Source organism: Etheostoma cragini, chromosome 12, assembly GCF_013103735.1.
Source record: "Etheostoma cragini isolate CJK2018 chromosome 12, CSU_Ecrag_1.0, whole genome shotgun sequence".
NCBI classification, from domain to species: domain Eukaryota; kingdom Metazoa; phylum Chordata; class Actinopteri; order Perciformes; family Percidae; genus Etheostoma; species Etheostoma cragini.
This window is the reverse complement of record NC_048418.1, coordinates 13012103-13030744: the sequence shown is the minus strand read 5'-3', so window position 1 is coordinate 13030744 and position 18642 is coordinate 13012103. Positions and strand designations below refer to the sequence as shown.

General features: G+C 38.8%; 3 protein-coding genes and 1 pseudogene across 5 annotated transcripts; 2 read left to right on the top strand and 2 right to left on the bottom strand.

The window, feature by feature from the left end:
- Window positions 1-3004: 3004 nt before the first annotated feature.
- Window positions 3005-5140, top strand: LOC117954423 (CCN family member 1-like). 2 transcript variants are annotated; one of them, XM_034888209.1, is made up of 5 exons: window positions 3005-3231; window positions 3336-3549; window positions 3666-4016; window positions 4153-4358; window positions 4795-5140. In XM_034888209.1, exons 1-5 carry the CDS (start codon window positions 3196-3198, stop codon window positions 5095-5097), a joined length of 1110 nt encoding a protein of 369 aa, XP_034744100.1. In that variant the 5' UTR covers window positions 3005-3195; the 3' UTR covers window positions 5098-5140. The 2 variants fall into 2 exon arrangements, with proteins under 2 accessions (XP_034744100.1, XP_034744099.1); XM_034888208.1 differs by having other exon boundaries at window positions 3663-4016.
- A 998-nt stretch (window positions 5141-6138) lies between these two features.
- On the bottom strand, window positions 6139-13675 carry LOC117954421 (outer dense fiber protein 2-like). Of its 2 annotated transcripts, XM_034888206.1 has the most exons (17): window positions 13640-13675; window positions 13114-13288; window positions 12873-12996; window positions 12633-12764; window positions 12407-12481; window positions 12023-12094; window positions 11804-11920; window positions 11522-11707; window positions 11300-11409; window positions 10757-10892; window positions 10386-10496; window positions 9681-9785; window positions 9052-9210; window positions 8542-8642; window positions 8278-8440; window positions 7843-7968; window positions 6139-7568 (listed from the first exon to the last, which is right to left on the bottom strand). In XM_034888206.1, exons 2-17 carry the CDS (start codon window positions 13275-13277, stop codon window positions 7395-7397), a joined length of 2055 nt encoding a protein of 684 aa, XP_034744097.1. In that variant the 5' UTR covers window positions 13278-13288; window positions 13640-13675; the 3' UTR covers window positions 6139-7394. The 2 variants fall into 2 exon arrangements, with proteins under 2 accessions (XP_034744097.1, XP_034744098.1); XM_034888207.1 differs by lacking the exon at window positions 13640-13675 and having other exon boundaries at window positions 13103-13286.
- Window positions 13676-13835: 160 nt separating this feature from the next.
- ift22 (intraflagellar transport 22 homolog (Chlamydomonas)) lies at window positions 13836-16403 on the top strand. The gene is made up of 5 exons (XM_034888210.1): window positions 13836-14183; window positions 15281-15366; window positions 15595-15681; window positions 15771-15973; window positions 16059-16403. Exons 1-5 carry the CDS (start codon window positions 14145-14147, stop codon window positions 16205-16207), a joined length of 564 nt encoding a protein of 187 aa, XP_034744101.1. The 5' UTR covers window positions 13836-14144; the 3' UTR covers window positions 16208-16403.
- A 105-nt stretch (window positions 16404-16508) lies between these two features.
- Window positions 16509-18642, bottom strand: part of LOC117954019 — a 6713-nt pseudogene continuing 4579 nt past the window's right edge.

Here is an 18642-nt window from a genome sequence, read left to right as displayed (position 1 = left end):
TCCCATTTTTAAAAAACTCTTTTTTTGTGGGAGGTTTTGTGTGACTAAACAACTTTAGCATGTTTTCTGCTGGCTAACACTTTAGAAGTTAGCTTGTTGCCAACAGTAGTTTACCAATCAGCCATCAGCCCCCAGACGCACATATTTTGTGGAGACGTGTGGATGGATTTCATTGTGCGTGGTGTGAGCTTGCCAGCTGTCATTTTTTCCTTGTGATTCCTTTCCAGACAATGAGGCTGCCAGGGAATGAGAGTTTACTGTGTCCCCCTGCTTCCAGTCTTTATGCTAAGCTAACCTAACAGCTTCCTTGCTTCTGGCCGCGTTTATGTCACAATAGAGTTTCAAGTTTCCAATTTGTAGATGGCACTCATGTCAACATCCAAGTCCTAATTATAATTTTTATTCTGCTATTATTCAGCTTGTCAAGTAGACTTGTTAAAAGTCCCTGACCTTGTAGGTTTTTGCAAATTCATTAGGTAAGAAATTCAGTTCATCGTCATCTTAAGGGAAGGCAATGTATTTAAATGAGCTCTAATGTTAACATACTTATTTCACATCCAATTCAAGGCCACCATACAAGTTTTGTGGTTCATGGCAACAGAGCAGGAACCATCTCAACCAGACAGCATTGGTCTGAAATAATATTTTTATATGCAAACTCACAGCTATAACCCGGTCTCACGGCAGTTTGTGAAATGGTCATGTTATTTGATTTTATTGATTTGTCAACTGTAACGTGATTTTGTCATGATTTCCTCATGAAAGGTGCTTCCCATTGAAAAACATTTCTTAGGAGTTAGACTTAGAGACTTAGACTTAGACTTAGACTTCTCTTTATTAATCCTTTTGGGATGACTCCCACAAGGAAATTGAAAATTCCAGCAGCCGTTTTAACAAGAAAAAAAGAAAAGAAAAAAATAATCATACTCACCACCACGAAAAAAGTGGGGAAATTGTGTCCCTTTACACTAATCAATAGATTAAATATCGTCACCATCTCACAAACTGCCATGAGACTGGGCTGGCTCACAATACAGGTGCTATGCATTTTGCATAATTTGATACATGATGACACCTTGACAATGTACCTTCATTTTCCATTGTTTTCATACCCTTAAACTGTCCAAGCAAGCATTTACATACACATATTGGGTAACTGTTGGCCCTAACTACTTTACAAAACACAAATGTTAAAGGCTCTGATGCAGATACATGAAATATAAATGCTTGGAATTTAAAATAAATGCTGGACTTTATAAGTCCCACACACAAGCTTTAACAATATTTCTAGTTTACCACAGGTCTCTCACACTAGTAAGCTAGCTAACAGTAGCCACAATGCTTGTATTCATTATATACTTCATTGTTATTTCTTAATATTAACTGAACAAAATCAGCGAAAGACAGATGTTCAATCTAACTAAATTAAAATTTAATTTTTCCAAATGTTAAAATATGCTACTTAAGGGCTAATGTTTCTTTGAATATAGCCCATTTACCTCGACCTCTGACTTTGAGAAAGAGGCAAGATGAACGAGAATTTCTCTTTGGAAATCAGTTTCTTTACTTACATCAATTCTATAATTTAATACAATATGAGACACATTCACATGCATCTCTGTGGGACTGGGATAAACTTAGTCTAACATTGTCAAACATTGTCAGAACATGCAAATGCAATCCTATTTAACTGGTCCAGCTGCTTTATATGTTTAATATTCAATATGTTTCCCTTACTTAACATGGTTCTGCAAATTCTTTATAATACAGCTTTGGAGGGAAAAGTTTCCACTCCAAACCACAAGTCAGCAGCAATTCCCATGCATATGTGAATGCACCGTGCTCACGCTTGTTCGCTCTTCATCTGCCTGGCACTGATTCAGACCTCAGTTGTATAACCTCCTTTAGATAAGAGGGGGAGGCTGTGCCAGTCTGCCCTGCTCAGCCTCTTGTTCTCACAGGTTGTAATGAAAGCAAAGGCATTTTTCCTGAAAACTCTCATTGTTCTTTGATGTGGATAGTAGAGGATGCTTTTTATCCTGGCAGCTATTTCAAAGAAACCTTCAATGTTCATCCTGAGTGGAATGTTGCTCTAGGCATTTCTCAAGTTTTCTTCTTTCTGTCTTACTTTCTTCTTTTTTCTTATTCGGTGTGTTATTTGGTGTGTCAACCAAATGATACTTACAGTTCAAACATTCCACAAGGCTCTTGGCTCCTTTTTCAAAATATTTAAGTCAAACAAACTCTAATCCATCCACGCACTTATAGGTGACTGAAGGGAATTTCATCTGTGACTTTTAACACTCTGCGAAGTTAGAGAATACAAACACGGATCACAGACTACATGCAGCAGTCTAAACACTGCTTCGGCCAAGATAGAAATTCAGTTGGTCATATAGAAATATGTAGCTTTTCTTTAATATTTATGTCAGAACTTGTGGTGCCCCGATGTTGAATCCTTCTTTGGGGCTGCTCTCACATGCGTGGGGCTGGTTATTAAAAAAAATCAGGTATCATACTTTTTGTATGGCCTTGCTCTTACATAACCATATTTTACAAGTGGTGTTTCTTCTTCTTTCTTTTCCTTTATCAGGTAAAGTTTGGGTTAATAAAGACCTGGCCAAGAAAGTGACATAAAATACACATTGTTACATGTCCCACACATGAATGTCCTATTAGGATGCAGAGGGATAAAGTGCATCATTTCAGCATACAATGGTATGCAATGCTCAAAGAGTATGCCATTTTGTTTTTTAGGGCAAAACATGTAATTAAGCCACCTGTATTTGTAGTGTTTCATTATATAGAAATAATATTTGAAGGAACTGGTTTACATTATGATAAAAGAGTGACTTCATGATTACGTAACAGATATGGAATGATAATTACATGGCTATTGGAGAGAAAGCCCTGAAAGAATGGAAGCTAGACGGTTCTTGGTTCACTGAGTGAGAGAACAGGAGGTGGGGGACTTCTTACGGGAGGACTCGTGGAGACGCATTCCTCCCATAGTTTCGGGACACCTCTTCAGCCCGTGCATACGTCACATCTGCTCAGACTGAATAAAAGGAGATGGGGACTCTAAAAGAGGGAGAGAAAGAACTCGTCGACTCACTGCCAAGTCTTGTGTTGGATAGAGACATAGTTTTTCACTCAGGAAAGATTTTACTTCTTAAGATTACTTAACTTCTGAAGATGTGGAAAGTCTTTGTGATTGTCTGTGTTACAATGGTGAGGAAATAATCACTGTTAATTCATAAGCTGCTTTTCTAGCTGTTGTAAGAGGACCGTTTTTGGAAGCAAACAATTCATTAGAAATGTCTATTTTTCCTCAGGTGTCAGCCTCATGTCCAAAGGACTGTCAATGTCCCCCTGACAACCCCAGATGTGCAGCTGGAGTCAGTCTCATGCTGGATGGATGTGGATGCTGTAAGGTTTGTGCACGGCAGCTCTTTGAAGACTGCAGCAAGACACAGCCGTGTGACCACACAAAGGGACTGGAGTGCAACTTTGGAGGGGGACATGGCTCGTCCAATGGCATCTGTCGAGGTACAATGACTGTTGCTCTGTCACCTTCTCTTTTTTTTAAATTATTTTACTCATTTTGTCATTTTACTCCTGTCGTGTCAAACCCCCTCACTACTTTCTCTGTTTCTCTAAAGCAACCAAATCAGATGGAAGAACATGTGAGTACAACAACAAGATTTACCAGAATGGGGAGATATTCCGGCCAAACTGCAAACACCAGTGCACGTGCATGGACGCTGCTGTTGGATGTGTCTCCCTCTGCCCACATCAGTTCACTCTGCCCAAAGTGGGCTGTGCCAAGCCCAAGCGGGTTAAGGTGCAGGGACAGTGCTGTGAACAACTTGTCTGCCCTGAGGAGGCAAAGACAGAAGGCTCTGTGGTAAAGAAACACAGAAAAAAGCATGACAAAAACAGACCGTATGAAGACAACCTTACCAACAAGAACGAGTTGGCTCCTGCGTGGAGAGGAGAATCAAATTTATTACCTGGTGAATATTATGTGAACTGTATCCTTTATGTTGGATATGAGGACACTTATGTCAGATTACAAACATAGAGACATGTGCATGAGATGTCTTGCCTTTAAACTCTTCTGAAGCTTCTTTCTTTTTTTTCTCTGTGCAGCTTTCCGGAGTCACACAACAAGCCTCATGTTGGTCAGAGGAGTCGAGTGTGTGTCTCAAACCACAGCTTGGTCACCGTGCTCCAAATCCTGTGGCGTTGGAGTGTCCATCAGGGTGACCAACCGTAACACTCATTGCAAACTGGTGAAAGAGACTCGGATCTGTGAAGTACGACCGTGCAACCAAAACACCTTTACCAGATTAAAGGTATAGTCCACACTTTTTTTAATTCTTTAGCATGATACAATTTCATTATTTCATTTGATGGTGGTCTGTAAGCATTATGTAAGCATTACGGTGTCTTAGATCTTAAAACTTTAGTTCGTATAAGTTGTACAATAATGGACATCTGTTACATTCAAGCAATTACCTAATGAGTTGATCCAAAACTAATTTAAGACAATCAGCTTCACAAAACTCTGTATTTCTCGTACGGCTATTTTTGCAAAATGGTGTAATCCGGCGACTTTTGCATGCAGAAACTCGAGTGAACATAATTAACTCTTCTGAAGAGTCCATCCTGTTTTTTAATTCTCTGCGTCCTCCTTGGGTGTGAGTGGTGCACGATCACAAGCTTTAAGATAGCTTTAACCATGAATAACACTACGAATTGCATGTGCTTTTGATGTCTTCCCTCTAACAGAAAGGTCAGAAATGTAACCACATAGAAAAAGCCAGATGTCCAGTTCAACTGTCCCACGCAGGCTGCCGTAGCCTGAAAAAGTTCCAACCGAGGTACTGTGGGTCCTGCTCTGATGGCCAATGCTGCAGGCCTCACCGAACCCAGACGTCACCTGTCCACTTCATATGCAAACATGGAGAGATCATCAGCAGGATGGTGATGATGATTGAGTCTTGCAAATGTAACTTGAACTGCGATGGCAGCAATGAAAACACTGCTGCCCGCTACGGACTTTTGAAAAAAATTCATACCCTTAAAATGTAAAGTTCTGAACAAAAGAGCCCTTAAGTGTTGGCTGATAATAATTTTAAAAACAGGTGCACGTTGAGTATGCAGACATCCGCAGGATGAATTTCTTGAACTGTATTGTTCATAAGTTTGCTTCATAACATTGGAGCCTTGTGGTTTACTTCTTTGCGAAGCTGTCTTTTTAACATTGTGAAAATTTAAAATTAAATAAAATTTTTATTTGGTTTTATACCTATACATAACATATTGTCTGTTGTAACAGTTTTCAGCAGGAAATGAGCTATACTATTTCAACTGCATCTTGCTGACCCACTTCTGAGACAACCTACATACCATTGAATAGTTTAGGGAATGAGTGTAATGTAAACCCCAGAGTGGTTTCCCTGCTGTTGGACAGATGCTGGGCAGCTGCAGATTATCTATTCTATAATCTAAACCTTCCACAGATATATATGTACATATATATATATGTACAATCCTCAATCCAGGATGCACAAACCTAAATTTCAAAATGTGTTTCTCCTGATATTGAATGCAATATTTTCCATCCGACAAAGTTTATGCATGAATTAGACTACTGTAGGTGAGCTTCAGAAAATCCATTTAAAATAGGCAACAGTGAAGCCACTTTGTGTTAGATAATTGGTCGAGTAGTCTACAACTTGTAAAAAATCTAAAAATAAATAAAGAGACAAACGGGTCGTCCAGGTAAATTTGAAATTTAAAGCACGCAACACAGGGTGTTTCATCATGGTGATGAATCGTGATACCAAACAAATTGACAGAACTAACATGTAAGCTCATTTTCTAGCAAAAAGCAAGAGAACAAGAGAAAAGCAAATTTCCAAAGTTTGATCAATATTTCGTATTTGGGTAAGACCAAGAGAGTTAGAAAAAAAAGCAAAGGAAAAACAGGAGTTCTGACACACAAAGAGATGAAATTTTTCCATCCCCTGATGGAGAAAACATCAACAGTAGAGCTTTGTCTGCATGAACTTGAGAGGAGAACTGCTCACTCGGGTAGAATAGGTCTACTGTAAGAACACATAGCCTTACTCAGGTATAGTAGTTGTAGATACAGTATGGGTACAGTACAAGAAATAGTTCAGTTTTTAGGTAAATCATACTGCAGCAGGTACCTGTGTTCTTGTGTGTGCTTCTACGCCTCAATAATATAAAAAGTTCCATTACAAAAGCATGAGATCAAACCAGCAACAGATTTTAAAGTGGTTTGGAAATGTCCCAGTGTTACATGCATTTCAGTAATCATGTTTGAAGCCCGGAAGGCATGAGCTTAACAACTGAACTGGCAGCTACATAATTGATTTTCTGCATCGTTCATCTCATTCCAGCTGAAAGTCAGAACACAAACACATTCAATATATTATGACTTTATTAAAACAAAAACTGAAAAGTGTGTCTGTTTAATCTCAGGATCAGCAGGATAACAGTAAGAGTAACATTTTGAGTGTCGGGGCTCCAAATTTCCCATCATATCAGACACGATAGAAAAATGATGAAGGCTTGTCTGGGAACAAAGTTGGAGTATATTTTATGATGGAAACATGGTTTACGTAGCAGGGACATATGCCCCCACTAATATTTGGTTTTCAAGCACCACTTGTGTTGATTAACAGTTGCTTTAAGGTGTAGGTACAGCTTCAAAATATAGCTAACAATTTGTTCTGGAGCTAGTTTCACAAACATAGACCTAATCTTAAACTTCCATTAGACAATGAACGTTTTTATGTCAAATAGTTCTCATTTAGCAGGTACGTAAGGCTGATGCACAGTGCATTGTGGGTAAAATGAGATACTTGACAGAAAGAAAGACTGGCTAACAAAACACTTCCACCTAGTGGCGTATTACTTTTCTCCAGCTGGAAACCCTTTTTATGTTTCTGATTGATTATTTTGGACTATGACACATAAGAAAATAGTGAAGACATGCTTTACAGTTACTCAGATACCAATGTAACATCTTAAGATTGTTTTATCTTACCAAAACCAAAATGTCTTCAAATTAAAGTGAAAAAAAAAACAGAAAAGCCGCAAATCTTAGGTTACCAACTCACAGCTCATCACACATGTTGCTATAACAACAAGTAGATAGACTTAATAATAATAATAATAATAATAATAATAAGACGCTGCAGCACCAAGAGTTCTTTTGGGGAGGGAGTCTATTCTCCAGATTATAGTTAGCTAACTAGCGCGTCAATAAATTATTGCCTCCGTTCCTTTTATTAAATAGCCGATATAAGTATTACATTTCACAAAAATTAAATAAATGAATACAAATAAATCCATTATCATTTTAGAAAATATGATGATCCAAAAGTTGATGTTTGCAATCCCTCATCAAACATTGTCCTATAAGAGTTTTTGAGAAAATCAATGTAGTTCTGAATGCTTTGCTTGTTGCTCTCTGATTGGTCCAGGCTGAGCTGCAGGTCCTTCAGACGCACCTCAAACTGTTTCTCTGCCTGCAAATTAAGATACAGACAGACGAGTGAATTTCCTCAACTGACATCAACACATTATACATTTATAAGATGATTCCCCTTCTACAACCACATTTTGGTTTTTAACTAGTGTCACATTTTTCTCATGTTATGTCATTGCCTGTCTTGCTGTTAAATTATGTGTTTATCTAACGTAAGTTGACTTTGGGTGTTTAACAAGGCGCCTAATAATGTATTATTACTACTATCATCATTATTAGTATTACTATATGCTCAAGAAAAGCATGATACTTACGGTGAGCTTGCTCTGGCAAAGGAGCCTCAGCTCATTATCCTTTCTGCTCTTGTCTGCTGCCAGCTCCAAGATTTTGGTCTGAAGAGCCTCTTCTCTGGCAACAGCCTTGTTTTTTACCTTGTCGACCTGAAACATTTTTTTAATTATCCAACACAGTGGAACACATAACTTCCTGTGTGCCAGATCTATAAAATGATACACCTACAGTATCAACAACTTGGTGTTTTCTAACCGCAAGTACAGAAAATATAAATGTAATGTATCATATCATACAGTGACAGAACAGATATGTTTTTACATGAAGATGTTAAAAATGATCACTTTAATAAAGCTTTTACTGTAAGTGTGGGAAAACTTAGACTTACAACTAAGGGTGCTGCTTTGTCATCTTTAGTTGATCTCTTTGAGTACCACTAGACTGTCTCTGAGCTGTACCTGTTGTTTGACGTCTGATAAAGCTGCCTCCAGCTGCCGGCTGAGGGCCCGGCAGTCTGACGAGCGCTGCTCCAGCTGCCGGTCACTGTAGCTCAGACCGTCCTCCTGTGCTGCAAGCTTCCGTACCAGCTCCAGGTTCTCCAGCTGCAGCTCATCCATCTTCCTACATACACACCCACAAACAAACACTTGCTATTTCTTGTTGCACACAAATGAGAAACAAACGTTTGACATCTAACCAACAGAGACAAGACGATGCCTTACTTTTGGAGAAAATTCACTTTCTCCTGTATTTGTAAATTGGCCTCATGGATGGACTCCTTCATCTCCACAGATGATCTCAACAATTTGGTCTGAACTTGCATCTGTACATGCAAAATGTAAAGTTCAGAACCACCTACTAGTTACAAGTGACTGGAGCAGAAAAGGGGATTTTAAATCACATGTTAAACTGTAATAAATACTATAAATAGTATAATCTGGCAAACACTAAATGAGCAGTTTTCTAGATACCAAATCATCATTGCTAATATAAACATGCAGGTGATTGAAATGGACTCACACAGCACAACTACACTCACAAATGGGTGCGAAAGGAAGGATTTTTTCCACTGCAGTCAAAGATTATTGTTTTAGTCACAAACATCGATCTCAAAGCAGGACCAGAAAACAAGATGCGGTGACGGACACATGGGTTGTACTACCGCCTAGTGGTCAGACGGATGGAAAATGGCTGAATTTTACATTCTGACCACCACAGCTCACATTGCACACCTTAACCTGCAGTTGCCTAACGGACTCTGACTTTTCTGAGCACATCCTCTCCGAGCGTCGCAGGTTCTCCTGGCACTCAAAGAGATTCTGCTCAGCTGCACTCAGTAACTCAGGGTGAGACTTCAGTTCGTCCACACGCCCCTGCAGCTCCTGTCTCACCTGGGCTCCAGAGGATGGCAGAAGGAGTGGGGTGACAATATATTAGCATAAAGATTAACCACACCTCCTAAGAGATGCTAGCAGATGTGCATGCCTTAAGCGAGCAGAATGCACCCAGATTGGTCTTTAGAGTGAGATTTGGCAGTTGTTAGGTGAAGTGTTTTTCTGCTAAGAATTAATTTAGGTCTGCTAGTTAGAAGGTCCAGGGGCTACAAATGTTATATTTTAAAAAAGTCACTGACTGGCCATTCAAAAGCAGGAGACAGTGCTCCGGAGCTGAATATAATAGAAAAGCATAAAAGTCCGGTTATTAATAGAACAAAAAAGAAAGAAATTAGTCATCTTAAATATCACATGTATTGTAAAATAAACATTCTGGTCTTTATAAGGATGCGTGTACATTAACAGTAAACAGAATTTACAATATACTGTTTACGAAAAACATTTAGATGGAGACGAGAGAAGGTTACCTTCTCAACTTCTGTATCTTTTCCATCTCGTGTCTTCTCTGTCTCCCTTAAAATATTTGCATATTTTGTCCTCAGATCATCTAACTCAGCTTGAAACTCTGCAACCTAGAAGAAATACAGATCAGCACGATCAAAGCTGCTGTGTCCTTCCCTACAACTGAAAACTAGATTCATTGATTCATGAACCGTTCATTCAGCAATCTCAACAGAGCACATTCAACGCTTAGCTGTAATTAAAAGGCTGGTTAGAACGAGCTGGTATAATCATTATGACCATCCTCTTTTTTTGTGAAGCACTTTCCAAAACGCAAATAGAAAACAATGTTATAAAAGTATTTAAAAAAAAAGACATGCCATGAAAAAAAGGAAGAAAGGATTAACAGCTTCCCCTGTGTCCCCTAGCTCGATGTCTAAAGCCCCCCCCCCCCAGTGAATCATAAAAAAAAGCAGTACTATGTTAGCTGTCCAGTAATATTCACTACGTGTGTGTGTGTGTGTGTGTGCGTGTTATGGAGATGCATTTTAGGAACAAAATGTTTGCATGGGAAGTATTAGTTGACAACAGAGTGAATTATCTTTATTTTTCAATTGCGAAACTCTGTTAAGGGAACCATAATCTCCCAGATTGGAGCTGTAAAAAATTACTACAAGAAAAAAAGGTTAAGACTTCTTTAAAATAACTCAAATTAATGAGCTGATGTCTACCTGATTTTGGCACTGTTCAGCCTGATGTTTCCTCTCCTGAGACACAACCTTTTCCTCTGTCAGGGCGGACTCACAGTCAGCTAGCTGCTGCTCAAACTGAGCAATGGATACCTGTAATCACACAAAGATTAAAATAATTTTAGTGATATAAATAAAAATCAGAGAGAGAATGTTTTCAAACTTTAAGGATATGATGAACATGGACAAATGTAAGAAGCCCGACAGAACTGACAAACGTTACAGTTGTTCATTGGTCAGTGTGCTGAAATGGTTGTTTGAATAAATATGGACAACACATCTATGTAACAACTTTGTTTTTCTTAATACCTTTCACAGCAACGGTTTTCAAGCACAAGCTTAGCAACTTATACCTTGAGTGTTGCATTATTGACGTTAAGGTCTCTGTTTTCAGCGCTGAGTCTTTCAAGCCGTTGCATCACACTTTCATTAGCAGCGGTGAGCTCGTCCTTTTCCTTCTGCAGCCTCGCTGTCATCTCCACAATTTGACTTGTTTTGAAATACACATAAAAAATGAATCAGTAAGTTAGTTGGTGAAATAAAAGTAAAGCTGCTTTATTGTCACATACACATACATGTAGCAAAATTCATTCTCTGCTATTAACCCATCCCTCAAAGGGAGCAGTGGGCAGCGATTTACAGCGGCCGGGGACCAACTCCAGATCTGAGCCGGTGCTTTGATCATAGGCACTGACTGGAGAACCTAGTACATGTTTTTTTGAGGGTGGGGGAAACCGGAACACCCGGAGGAAACCAACGCAAACATGGGGAGGACATAAAAACTCTACACAGAAAGGCCCGGAACCACCTGGATTCAAACCCAGAACCTTCTCTATTGACATTCCACTATAAAAGTGTGGTGACAGAGTATTGCTTGGGTAAGAGAAGTGACCAACCTTTTTAAAAACTCTATATGAGCTACAAGTTTGTCTTTCTCATCCTTCTCTCGCTCTTTTTGCCGTCTCCTGGAGTCTCTTTCTAAGCGGGCGTTGGCCAGCTCAGCATCCTGGTTTCCAACCGAGAAAAGAAAGTCAAAGCAAGACCGTAAACTATGCAGCGGTGTATAGAAAAGACGCTATTTTTAAAACCATCAAATCCTTGCCATTTTGACTATATACCTTTTCCCTCAACTGTGCGTAGCATGTCTCAATAGCGGCTTCAAATCTCTCAGCTCTCAATTTCTGTGCTCGGGTGGCTTTCTTGAGACATTCTTTGTCCTGTGCTGCCTTCTCAGTCATTGAGGTGATGGAGCCTTTCAAATCATCAATCTCCATCTTTTGCTCGATCAGGGTTCTCTCCACAGTCTGAAAAGGAAAAAAAAAAAAGACATGCTATAAAATGACACATTTTCTTTAAGGCAGTTTTCTAGAGAGTTCACAAGCTGATAAAGATGTCTGTACCCGTAGCTGTACGGTCAGACGATTGTTTTCGGCTTCCTTGTTGCGAAGCTGCCCCTGCAGGTGAGCACGAGTCGCCTCCACAGACTTGGTCATGTGAACTGCACTCTTAATGTTCTCCTGTGATGACAATTTTGGACAGATGCTTCAAAATTCACTGTGCATTCATTGCATTTTTAAAGTCTGCAAGCACATCTATGTGATCACTTCTGCTGTGCTTACCTGCTCGTCTCTCCGCAGATCCATCAGTTCCTCAACTTTTCTTTCTGTCTCACTCAAATCTCTTTTTAAATGCTTCAGGAGAAAAATTAAAGTGGATGATTTAAGATGAGAATTTGCATAATTTCAGAGTTCTCATGCATTAAAGTGCATTCAGTGTTATACAGTAGATGCATTTACGTCATATCTTTCAGTTATCACATTCATTTAGTGCCTAATGTTGGGTGGCACAGCTTCAATATTTATTTGACCAGCTCCTACGAATTGAACCATTCAAACCAGAATACAGTATATAAGAATATACCTTTTCACAGACTAAACCTAAACCAGGTTTCCACCATTTAAGCACAAATCTTAATTCGCTTACACTTTAAATTAAGTTCTCACCTCATTTTCACTCTCAGCCTGTGTGATCTTCTTCAATAAGATGTCAGTTTGGTGCTTGGCATCAATATGATCAGTCTATATGTAAAAACACATTTTCACACATTTCTAAGAAAAGTCTTACATTTCTAAGAAACTTAAAAGTAAATTAATGTAGAGTACCATAACAAATATAGACCTATGGATAAGTATCCTGAGAAATATGCAAGGTGGAACTATTGTAACCAACCTCTACATCTTGGAGCTTTTTCAGTTTCTGTCGAACAGACTTATTTATTCGTCTAAAATCTTCCAACTTCTCCAGCAAAAGTCCTCTTTGCCTTGCAATTCTGCGCTTATCAATGGCAAAATGTCTCGAATCCTAAATCGTAAGAGAAGAAGTCAGATAAATGGGTCATGAAGGGTTCCCAACATGGAGGGCCTATGTTTGAACCAAACTTGATGTATGCTTAAATGGCAGCAAACATACAGCAAATTCATCTTCCATTGCATCTTTAAACGACACAAGTTGTATGGCAGCAGCGTTGGCAGCTGCTTCTGCATCCATCAGTGTTTTCAGGAAAGGACTTTTTCCATAGCCAACGTCTTTATAACTAAATGAAAAACAGGGAGTAAATTAGTTTGGCTGTGGCTACTAGTGAGTGGCTGTTTAACCCCGCAAGTAATTCTTTTACAGTATGTTTAAATGCTCATGCATACCAAGACCTCACCAATTGATGTCAGCCTCTGGGGTTTCTGTGTGGAGGATGCTGCGTTCTCTGCTCCTTCTCCCCAGCTCATGAGAGCTAGCTAAATCACCACAGCTCAGAGTGACATCCTCCCTGGTAGAGCTGAAACCAAGAGGGGGACTTTGGAGCTCATCCTCTGGAGACATAGCTCTTACCACTGACAAACAACATACAGTACAAGTTAGGGCTAAAATACAGATAACAGGAAGTGAGTTCATACTTACATGACTTTTAAAATTAATTTATTTACACTGCATAGCCTAGCTTGCCCATTATTATGAAGAACAGTGAGAGTATGAATTAGGTTGTCAAGCAAGCTAACTGAACCCACTCCATAGCAACAAACAGGAAGTGGCTGCTAAATTCACGTTGGATTAAAGAAAGAAAGCATTTTGTTGATTATACCATGCAAAGCCTCTGACATCTAACGTTACATTATGGATATTAGAACTAAAACAAAAAAACATAGCAATCCATAACAAAACAATGACATTAAAAATGTAAATACCTTGTGTCGGTTGTAAGTGAGCAACGTTAGTCCAAGCTGAAGTGCCCACTCTTACAACGTCGAACTGGATTGGTTAGCATTAGTACAACGTACTTATTTGATTGCTGCTGATTTGTCCCCCAAGGATAAAGTAGGCGGAACTAGGTTTGGTTTAAATTGCAAACAGCCAATGGACAAAAAAAGCAAAGGAACTGGTTGAAACCATAGAAACGAAAAGGAAGTTTACTGCCTCAAGCCTAGCTAGCTATGCCTCAAAACTATCTTCTCAAACCATGTTTGGCTAACCTCAAGTTACGAAGATTATTAAGTTTGTAGTTGCGTGAAAGTCAAAACCCAGCATAACATTGTTAAGATATACACTCAGTTAAAACGCAGGGCTATTTGTCTTATTTTGGGGAAGTACCGTACCTTAGTCCTGCCAGAGTTTCTTCAGTCGAAGTTAGCTAGACAGCTAGCAAGCTAACTAGCCAACGTTAGCGTTAGCGTTAATGTTCGGCGAGTGGAAATGTTCAAAGCAAAAATACTCTTTATTGGACCCAGTGAGGTACGTGAATGCCTTTCCCCCACAGTAGCGTAGCCTGTTATTATTTTTTTACTGGTAACTGGCTAGACACACACACACAGATTACGTTAGCTAGCTAATATGTTCAGAAATGTATGCTTGGTTGGATCATAAAGAGCACCTGCGTAGTTTTAAAAGTTGACTAGCTTTATAATATATATATGTGTGTATGTGTGTATGTGTGTGTGTGTGTGTGTGTGTGTGTGTGTGTGTGTGTGTGTGTGTGTGTGTGTGCAGTGCAACGTCAATGCAACTAGTGTTAAATACATTTACTCAAATTGTTGGGTAAATAAATTGTTAAGCTTTATTCTTTTCACTCCACTACATTTATATGCCAGCTACATAATTGCTATGAGTGGCTTTGCAGGTTATAATTTTTCATAAACATATTAACAGCGACGATATGTTGTTATGGATTAAACTACCTAACGTCTGAATATGTAAATTATGTCCACCTCGACCAGCCTCCACATTAAAATGCTGCTTAATAATGATCTGATATTACAATACATATAACACCAAGATGATGTAATTCTGCCTGCATTAAGATTGATTTACTTGTGGTACATTTGGGTACTATTTCTTCAATACTTCTACCTTTGTGTGTTGCTGGAAAAGCACAGGTGTATCTAATTACATTAATAACGACATTTAAGAGACTTGAGATGTAGCCTACCCTCTGTTCCCTTTGGGTGTTTCAATAAGTCACACTGCATGCACAACCACACCTAACTGGAAGGAAGCCTTTCTTAAGGTTATTAAATACAGCTGTGAATTTCCTGCTGTGTTAATAAGGCTGCCATAAAAAACGTTACTCCACTGCAAGAAACAAAAAAAAAAGTAAAAATGTACCTTCCTCCACAAGCCCTGCAACTTAAACGTTTAAACAGAGTGCATCCATTGTAATTAGTAACACCTGTGCTTTTACTACTATGAAAAGTCCAAATGTCTGCTGTTAAAGAAGGCCTATTAGCAGTTAAATAAACATACATGTCAAAAGTAGGAAATCATAATAAAGATGGTTTATTTATGTTCTGAGTGTACTGGATTTTACTATTTTTAAATAATCTGTTTTTTAGAGTGGGAAAACGGTTGTTGCTAATTTTCTCTCAGAAACAGCAGCAGAAAATGTTGGCGGTGAATACAGACCTACTCAAGGAGTAAGGTACCAGCCCTTCATCAACTTTACTGCTTTCCTCATGATACACAGTTCACCCAAACTTATCAAATCCTTGAGAAGATTGAAATAACATGAATGAATGTTTGGAGCCTCATTTTACATTTTTTGTCATCAATAACACGATGTTTGAAGTCATATTTATCTATTTTGCATGAGCGGTATTATTGTCTGAAGTTTGAAAAACAAAATGCAGCTGTTTTCTTCTGTTTCAAGGATACTGGAATTTGAATCGCAACCTGAAGGCAGTGGTGACTACGCAAAATGTGAGGTTGAACTTTGGGACTGTTCAGGAGATTTTAAGTGAGTTAATATTGAACACTTCCAATATTTTTATTTTTGTTTTTGTTTAGTACTCAGATGAAGATGTACAATATGTTCTCTTCATCCAGATTTGAATCATGCTGGCCTGCACTGATAAAGGAATCCAGCGGTGTGGTGATCATTTTTAATCCTGATGTTCCAAGTCACCTCAAAGAAATAGAGACGTGGCATTCGATGTTCATCTCCTCTCAAGGTTTGCAGGACAACCAGTGTTTACTCATGGCTCACCACAAGCCTGGCAGCAGCGTCGAAGGTGGACGGCTGCCTTTAGGTATTTCCACCTTAAGCCTCCCAAAGCTGTTGTTTGCGTTATTATTACCATTTCTGGGATAACATGTTTATTCTTTTTGATGCAGCCTCACATTTGGCTAGACTGCCACTTATTCACTGCGACCTGGAAGAGGAACCAGAGGAGTTGGGGAAATCTTTCCGCAGATACTTGGGAAATGTTATAAATGCAATGTCGGAAAGCCGAGAGCAAGAGGAGATGTCCATTATTACATAACAGCAAAATCTATAAAATATGCAGCTTAATGAAGACATTTTCTTGGCATCGGCAATCTCTGTTCAGGTAACATCCATCAACATTTCCCATTTTTAAAGTTATTACCGGTACTAACATATCTTTGCGGTCAGCTGTAGGCCTACATGAAATCTTCCAAAACCCCTTGCAATTTAAAAGAAATATCCATATTACTACAGTAAGGTGGTTTTGTTTTTTATTTTGAAGTTTGTGTCTCGTGAATAAAATATGACCTAGCTAACTCTGGAAAGTAGTACTCAAGAAATACCAAATAACTAAAATTCTCTTGACTATAGACATTGTTTATTTTGAAAAATTGGTGCAAGTTGCTGAGAATGTGACAATTTAAAGTGTAAAAAAAGAAAGAACAGTCCAACATTTAGACATATCCAATAATGCCTCCTTTGCCAGTGCACTCTCCAAAGTAAAACCACATCAGCACCTCAGTGGCCACGGGTCAATTCCATAAGGCATCCTAAAAAAGCCAAAATCTAATTTAAATCTAGACAATTGCTTTAATGAGTTCTAATAGTTGTATATGTTAATGAGGCCTGGCAATGTAACATGAGAGAGTAATTGTAGAATGCAAAAATGAGTCCCTTCCCATGCATTCAATTATCCACTACCTGTCACAGACACCACACTATGAGCACGCACACAGACGCATATTTTATGTCACCTGTTTATGATGTTTGTGTAATTGTTAACTTTTGACATTGCCCGACATCTTACCATAAATAACTTGGTTTTGTTATCTTGGGAGTGTTTTTCCACTGATTTTCCATTGAACTAAGTAAGATGGCATTTTATCTTCCTACCGTTGTAGTTTATTTATGTGGCCCACGTAGTTTACTTTTTCGGTCTTATCCAATTATTCAGTCATTTCTATATGCAGATAAACTCAACCCAACAACTAGTGTATACAACACACTGAAGACTGGACATCTGAGCCGAGGGGCTAACCATATATTGGATCGGGCCTGCACAACTTCAGTCACATCAGATGTATTAGTAGTAACAGTCTATGGTTATTACTGTATTCTGTAAAATAACGTTCTTCGTGTATACAGTGTGCAACTAATTTAAACTGGCATTTTGGCTTTGCCATTTCATAGTTTGATAAAAAATCAAAGACAAAAATCAAATCTGTAATCAAACTTGTACGCAACCTTTACTGTAGTTTGTCCCAGGCGTCCTGCCCGTAAGCTCTTAAAGAGACTCGGTGTTCCCTCTACGGGTTTAGGGCTCTCAGCTGGGGACGGTGGGACGAGCTCCACCTGGGCGTAGTTCCAGAAGGTCGCTAGTCGGGGTTTGGAGTATGTGACAACTGCTGCAAGTGATCCAAACACAAAACCAATAACATTGGAGCAGCAGAGTCAAAAGACACAGAGCCATTCTGCCTTTCTCTAACCTCTATCTAGCCTACAGCCAAATTGGAAAATCACAAGTTTCTAACGACCTGTCGCAGTGGTTGTTTTGTGTTATGACACCTGAGCTTACCAGAGGTCACGCTAAAGGTGTGCAGCTGTTGACAAGCTGTAACAACGTGGAAATTAAGGTAAGCTTGCCACCGAGTAAAGTTGGTACTTTTGCAACGAGTTTCTGTCCCGCCTGAGCTATGACGAAGAGTGCCGTCTCTGGCTACTTGTAATGAAAAAGTCTCTTGACTGTCTATGGAAAACGTCTCCAGGAAACATAAGAAATGTGACATGAGGTTTCCATGTTGTTGATTTCCACATAAAAGGGAATAAGTGAAAAATGGGATTCATATATTTATTTCCAAAATAAAATATTTTGAAAGCATACAAGCCTTTCACACTGTATGGGGAGTACAGCTATACAGAAGATGGACAAACTGGACATCCCTTTCCATTATTTCATAAAGCAGGCAAGCAAAGCTCATTTATTTGTATAGCAACTTCAAACAGAGGCAATTCAATGTAGTGTAAATAAGACAAAGAAATGTCTGATATTGGTATTTAAAGATACAATATCAAGAAAATGAAGGAAATAAAAGTGCAGTGGGCCTACCATTCACACAAAGGCACAAGAGAACTTTGTTTTTAAAAAGACACTTTAATCAAACTGAGTTATTAAAGTAGTTTGAATTATTCAGATTTTAAACAAAGGAAAGGATTTTGATCTACACAAAATGTTTGTTTGCACTGTTTTATCCATTGTTTCAGTTCTTTAGAGGAAACCGCTTAACCATCTACATTTTTCAATGCAGAATATTTAAGGGTTTTCAGAAGAACTTATTCGTGAAGACATATAGAGTACACAACATGCATTCATACTGTAGTTTTTACAATACAAGACTGCCACGAGGATGAGATCCACTGATACAGTGGGTACGGAAAGTATTCAGACCCCTTTAAATTTTTCACTCTTTGTTTCATTGCAGCCTTTTTCCAAAA